This window comes from Artemia franciscana, unplaced genomic scaffold (assembly GCF_032884065.1).
Source record: "Artemia franciscana unplaced genomic scaffold, ASM3288406v1 Scaffold_289, whole genome shotgun sequence".
Lineage (NCBI taxonomy): Eukaryota > Metazoa > Arthropoda > Branchiopoda > Anostraca > Artemiidae > Artemia > Artemia franciscana.
The window spans coordinates 256,013-263,379 of NW_027063627.1; the positions used below are offsets into that span (position 1 = coordinate 256,013).

Genomic DNA, 7,367 nt, shown 5'->3' on the forward strand with positions numbered 1-7,367 from the left:
TAGTAGATGGATTCTATCCTTTTCCAGTCAACATGATATACAAAAGGAACATTCAAAACATTTATTATTCTTTTAAGCTATAATGTGATGTCATCTAATAATCTTGTACGTATCAAAAATTTACGGGGCGGGGGAATTTGATGTGTATTATTGCACTGTCATCGGAAGTGCATATATTGAAAAGTTTTAAATTGATTAGACGTTTGGAAGCGGTAAAAATTTGTTATAAATGTGTTATGAGTTAGTAAACACAATCTCAAAATAAAACTAATTAAAAAAATGCATAAAGGTACAAATTAGCATTCATATGAGGCCTTAGTCCTCTATGAAGTTGCGGTAACCTAAAAGTTCTGTTAGGTAGTAGACAATTTATGAAAAATATTAAGCGACGTGAGAGGGATATTATACAACAAGAGGGCTTGTGAACCTAAGGTTTACCATTCTCAATCTTGGAGGTTATGATGGTACCCTTTTTATTCTTCCAAGCTTTTCGATTCTGAATTTTGATATGGTTCTATTGCACTGTCAACGGCAGTGAATATAATGGTAGAATGTGGACGCAATTGAACGGTTTGGAGCGATCAGAAAATAGCTCACACAGTTGACAAACGAACAAACATAAGTTCCCAGTTCCAATTGATAAGAATGAGTTAAAAATTTGGATTTTCGTACACAACTTTTTACTATTTTCAAATACTATTCACGTAATTTTGTTTTTTTTTTTTTTTTCATTTTTCATTTTCTCCTCAAGTTTTCACCATTTGTTGTTTTTTTTTTCGGTAGTTTTTGCCATTTTCAATTTTATTTCACAAGTTTTGCTTTTTCACTTTTCCCTTTAGTTTTTCACCGTTTATAGTTTTTGTTCCCGTAGTTTTTGCCATTTTAGTTTTCTTTAATGGATTTGTAGAACGTTAATTTCTGACTGTATTTTTTGACTAGCTTAAGATATGTGGTGTGATAATTTGCTGGATGTACGATATTTTCATATATGTATGCTACGTTTCACATTTGGTGAATTCTGTTGTTTAGATTCCAGTGTGGCCTTGAGGCACTTGAATTTCTTCATATTGAGTTTTCAGGTATATATGTTGACTCTACCGTTGATGAGTCTCTTGTATTGACTCGAGAGGGCTAAATTTCGTTAGATATATATGCTGTGTTTTCTGTTGTTGAGTTTCCTGCATTGGCTCGAATGGCTTGGATTTTGTCATAATGGTTTTTCATATGTGTATTTTGACTTTCCCGTTGATGGATCTCCCTTGTTGATTCGAGAGGGTTAAATTTTGTTACATTGAGTCGATAGCCTTGATTTTCGTCATAATCTGTTTTCATATGTGTATGCTTAGTTTCGCTGAATTTTTCGTTTATGAGTCTCCCTCATTGACTCGAGAATTTTTGAATTTCACCATATTGGCCTACTGCGATAAATTATGGTGTTTTATGAAGTTTTGGCTAACTTGAGCTGAATTTGGTGGATTGGATGCAAGTTTTCCATAAATACTTCCAAGGTTTATATCAATTCCTCCCTAATTTCATACATAACAGACTAAATTTTTTGTGTTTTTGAGGACTTTCAAAGTAACCTCTAAGAATTGAAAAAAAAAATCTTCAATTCTAAGAATTTAAATCCCTTAAGAATGTGAAAAAAAAAAGGAATTTCTTGACATGTGAAGCCTGAAATTAAACAAATCAAGTCTTAGGAATCTCAAATCGTTAAAAAAAATGAATTTCTTCATAGGGAAAAAGTTCCAAAAATATAATAATTAAAAGTGTTAGAACTCCAAAATTCTTAAGAAAGTTGAGATTTTTGCAATAGAAATTGTTTTTTTTTTCCTCACAATTCAAGAAATAGCCGCCTTAAAACTCTGAAATTAAGAAAAACAGTTAAGATTTTTGAATTACGAAAGGGCTAGTTATATGTAACCTATATGAAAGGTCTAGTATTATCACATTTAGAAATCAAAGGTTTTAGTAGTCTGAAAATTTGAAATTTGCTGAGAGTCTTGAAATGTGAAGACTGTGTTGTCAAATTTTGAAAATAGGTCGAAGAAATGTGGAATTGTAAAAAAGGCAGTGACTCGTGAATAACAAAGGTCTTAGTTGTCGAATTCTGAAAGTTATTCTTTGGAGTGTAAAAATGTCAAATTTATCAAATCTCTTTAAACGTGAAATATGTGTGTCGTCAACTTGTGAAATTATGTCGAAGAAATGCAGAATTTCGAAAAAGAATACTGGTTCCTTCAGTATGAAGGGACTAGTTGTAAAAATTCTGGAAATCAAAATTTTTTGAAGTTTGAAAATGTGGAAAAAAGTTGAGATTCTTTAAAGACGAAAGGTTTAGTTATCAAAATATGTGTTTAGCATGCCTGCACTGTCCTAGCATTTCTTTTGAAAGAATTTTAGTTGTTTTTTCTCTGGTCTTCGTGGGGCTGGTGGAAGGGTGTGAGATTTAAGTTTATTACGGTATATTGCTAGTTAAACAATCAAGATTGTTCTTTGGATGACTGAAGAGTATTAGTGCCTCTTAAAGGCACGTGCTTTCGGATTTATTCTTATGGGTAGGGTAAACTCGAAAAAAAAAAATGTGGAAAAGATGCAGTATTCGGAAAACTTAGTATTTTACGGGTAAATTAGAGATATTTAATTGGGGTGGGGCAGAAGATTTTCTTTCCTTGTGGGCATGCGTGGTGGTTTGATATATCATTTCTCTTTTAAACATTTTTCTCTTTTAAGCAATTTTCTTTGAAAATCAGGTGTGAAAGTTTACGTTGTATGATGTAAAATACAAAGTTTTAGGCTTGATGGTGGTACTCTTTTTTAGCGTGATTGAATTTCTTGAATTTCCTTTTCTTTGTATGTGTTCTTTTTCAGTAACCATTGGTGAATCAAAAGACCTAATAGATGCTATCAGAGACTCGCCAACTACACTAACAGTTGCTGTGATATGCTTCTTCAGTGTTTGGAGTGTGTTGTGCCTTGCCTGCTATCATACATGTTTAATTATGTCCAGTCAAACTACTAATGAAGATGTAAGTTCGTATTTCTCACATATTTTATCATTTAAAAGATGAAGTAATACCATCTTGTCGAAACTTTCTAAAGAATAGTGGAATCCGGAAATAGAATTAAAAAAAATGTTTCACTCTATAAGTTTATTGAGGCTTAAATCTTGTTAATACCAGCGTATATTCCCAAAGTAGTATATAGCAGTAAAAAGATGTGTCATTCTTGCATCTTGTAACCCAAAATTTTATTTTTTCCGTTTTTGGTTTGCTCCTCAAAATTAAAATTCCCACTGAAAGGGCTGCAACCACTATCGTTTCTCCCTTCTTTTCGAACTGAGGATTGATTTTCTACTGACGTTTCTTTATACTCTTTCTGTATTTTGCCTGTGACCAGCAATTGTTCACCAAGAATGTTTTAAAAATTCTAATGAGAAAGGGAAAGTACCCTGACGTTTATTTTTCTGATTAGCAACGTCTTGTTACAGGAGATACACACTGTCTTTACAGTTATCAAAGCATCAATAGATCCAACAAAAAAAATGTCGTCAGAATGTAAAATAGTCGATAAGCTGTTTAGAAATATTCATATAATAAAAAAATCACCAATAAAAACAGGTCATTCGCTTCCCAAATATGTCGGCTACACTACCGTTTTTTTTTTTTTTTTTTTTTTTTTTTTTTTTTTTTTTTTTTTTTTTTTTTTTTTTTTTACAGGAGGTTAACGGAATTATTTGAATAGAAGAGCCACACACCTTCTTTTGAAGTAATCTGAAATGAGGCAATTGAATGCGACGTGAATGACTTCGTTAGTTATTATGACAGATTACTTCACTAAAATTATACCTGACGAAACTTAATTGTCTTCAAGTTTGTAGCTTTTTTCTCTCACTTTTTGCAATTTTTTGTTTGGAAAATTACGCTTCTTAAGAAATATCTTGTATCTAGTTTAAAGAGAGGATGAGCTTATATAATTGGCGAAGATCCGGAATATAAGACCGAAATCCGGTCTTACAATGCAGTTTTGAGCCTTTCCTTTTCTTTCTACTTTATATTCTCTTTTCGAAAAAAAATGTACATTTGTTGAATAAAGAATAGGTGGGGAATACTTGAATAGTATCATCTTTTATTTTATGTCGTGGTAAGGCGCTGTTTGCAATAGGTAGCTTTTTAAAAATGTTATCGATACTTCAACTAAGGTCAGCCAGCTCTTGTAGATTCTGGCTCCGTCTAAACTGAAAATCTCTTTGTTGGCCTTTTTCGAAAGTGAAAATAATTACGTTTACGCTTTTTTTTTATATATTTCAAGCGGTAGTTCGGTGTATTTTTTCTTCTTTTTTCGTTTTATTTTTATATTTACCTCAAAATGTCATCAGTTTGATTTTGTCCCCAGAATTACGAAAAAGACCTGATCATGGCGTTCGATCACATTCGTGTACGAATAAGACTATTTAGGTAAGAATTAAGAAGTAAAGAAAAATAACAAATGAGTTTTTTTCTACGCTGTGAATTTTATTTTTGATGGAATTCTTTTATATTTGTCCTATTTATTGTAGATTTTAAATTTTGGCGTTTTACTTTTATTAATCGTCATGCGGTGACTTGCGGATAAGAGTTGCATACTTTAAGAAGACCGACGCTCGGCTTGTTCTGTCCTCCTTTGTTTTCTTTATTTCTCAAGTGATTTGGTAAACGAAATCTAATTTGCCTCGTTTATTTGAATAAAATATGCCTGTCTTAAGTGTTTCTTTTTACCCTATTTACTAGCCATATCCACGGGCTTTATTTGTATTTCGGAAAGAAGGTGAAAATTAGGGCTATCAATCTTCTTCAAACAGCGCTGCTGGTTTTTATTTATACCAAACTTTCTAAGGGAGGATAAATCGTGATAAATTACAAGTTGGAAATCTGTTTTCTTAGTAGTTGAAAGTAAGGAATTGTTATATTCGGAGTGTTTTTGGAACGTGAAGACTGGTTTAGAAAACAATTTTTTTTTTCTGACGGAAAGAACACAATATCTTGAATATCTTGATAAAGCAAAAATAAATATAATATTGATAAAAACGGAACTGAGCACCCTTATATCGAGCAAAAAAAACTGACAAGTTTAAAGATATAGGGCTTATAAGTCCCAAACGGAATGTTTTATTTTTTTCTACTGAAGAAGTTTTTAAAAACAAGAAAAAACTTTTTTGTTTGGTCACAAATAAAGGAATTGTCTAAATTTTCTGCATTCTTGTTGAATAGTAGCAAGACTGTGCTTACGATTGTTTATGTATTTGTTTCTTTAAATTTTTCCCGTTGTATGTTCTTCTTGGAATTTGCTCCTGTTTCTTGTTTTTTGTTTTTTTTTTTTTTGTTTTTTTTTTTTTCATTTCTGGAGACCCTGTATTGCCTTGGTACAACTTGTAAAATTACTATTCAGACTTCGAAATAATCAGTTTAAAAGTATCACTGTTTAAAAATGCCTACACAAAAACTGAAAAAAAAGTTTGATTATACGTAATAATTCATATGCCCTATTATTTTCCCCTTTTGTGAGGTAGTTAGTCATGTTTTAAATAAATATTAAATAAATAAAAAACTTTTTTTTTACTGAAAGTAAGGAGCAACATTAAAACTTAAAACGAACAGAAATTACTCCGTATATGAAATTGGTTGCCCCTCCGCAATCCTTCGCTCTTTACGCTAAAACTTTGAATTGTTTTAAAAGTAGAATTGTGGCAAAGAGTCAAACTTTAGCGTAAAGAACGAGGGATTGCGGAGGGGACAACCCATTTCATATGCGGAGTAATTTCTGTTCGTTTTAAGTTTTAATGTCGCTCCTTACTTTCAGTTAAAAAAAACTAGTTTTTTTTTTATTTCTGAACGTTTTTGAACTAATGCATGTTTGATTTTGGCTCTTCGCACATAAATTATTAAAATGAAATTGTATATTAATTCTTTTTTTGGCTAAATGGCTTTCTCTTAGTTTTGATCAGACGATTTTGACAAATAAGGGGATGGGAAGGAGGCCTAGTTGCCCTCCAATTTTTCGGTTACTTAAAAAGGCAACTTGAACTTTTAATTTTTAACGAACGTTTTTATTGGTAAAAAATATACGTAACTTAAGAATTAACTTAGGTAACAAATTTTTTATTCTTATATTTTTATTGTGTATACGAAGGGGTTTGTACCCTCGTTAATACTTCGCTCTTTACACTAAATCGTAAGTTTTGTCCCGTTCTGTAAGAATGACCCCTGAATCAGAAAGGCCGTAGAACAAATAGTTGAAATTACTAAAAATACTTTAGCATAAAGAGCGAGGTATTTATCTCCTCCTAAATACCTCGCTCTTTATGCTAAAGTATTTTTAAAACCCCTCATATGCGTAATAATCTCTGTTCGTGTTAAGTTTCAATGCTACTCCTTACTTTCAATTGAAAAAACTTTTTCATGTTTGTTTTTTCATTGTATAATGATAGAAAATCCTGCGCCCTTTTCATTGAATTTTTCTTCCCCCATGACATATTTCTCCAAGGAAAGATCCTCCCACGTAGGATCCCCCACAATCCCCAGGGATTGTGGGGGAGTAAGTCATTCCTAAAAACATAGTTATTATAGTTTTCGACTATTCGGAACAAAATGGCTATCTCAAAATTTTGATCCGTTGACTTTGAGAAAAAAATGAGCGTGGGAGGGGGCCTAAGTGCCCTCCAATTTTTCGGTCACTTAAAAAGGGCACTAGAACTTTTCATTTCCGTTAGAATGAGCCCTCTTGCGACATTCTAGGACCAATTGGTCGATACGATGATCCCTGGGGAAAAAAAAAAAAAAATAAACACGCACCCGTGATTTGTCTTCTGGCAAAAAATACGAAATTCCACATTTTTATAGATAGGACATTATACTGATCCACAGAACTCATTAACATAAGAAGAAGAAGAAGGAGCTTGAAATGTTTGCTATAGGGTTCTCTGACACGCCAAAAGCGATGGTATGATTTTCGTTAAGATTCTATGACTTTTAGGGGGCGTTTCCGCCTATTTTCCAAAATAAGGCAAATTTTCTCAGGCTCGTAACTTTTGATGACAAAGACTAAATTTGATGAAATTTATTTATTTAGAATCAGCATGAAATTCCGATTCTTTTGATGTATCTTTTAGCATCAAAATTCCACTTTTTAGAGTTTCGTTTGCTATTGAGCCGGGTCACCCCTTACTACAGTTCGTTACCACGAACTGTTTAATTTATCGCAGATGTTTTAAGATTGTGTTATTTTGTTGGGGGGGGGGTACAATTTATGTTATGATTAGTAACATGCAACCGTCAACAAATGTTTGTACATCTCTCTCTCTCTTTCTCTTTTTCTTTCTCTTTCTTTCT

The 7,367-nt window shown here is 32.3% G+C and overlaps 1 protein-coding gene across 1 annotated transcript in view; it reads left to right on the forward strand.

Moving 5' to 3' along the window:
• Window positions 1–3,086, forward strand: part of LOC136043051 (palmitoyltransferase ZDHHC14-like) — a 53,801-nt gene extending 50,715 nt beyond the window's left edge. The window contains exon 6 of the mRNA XM_065727956.1: window positions 2,872–3,086. Within this exon, the coding sequence (XP_065584028.1) occupies window positions 2,872–3,071 (200 nt within the window). The 3' untranslated portion in view covers window positions 3,072–3,086. The remainder of the gene's footprint in view (window positions 1–2,871) is intronic.
• Window positions 3,087–7,367: the final 4,281 nt, after the last annotated feature.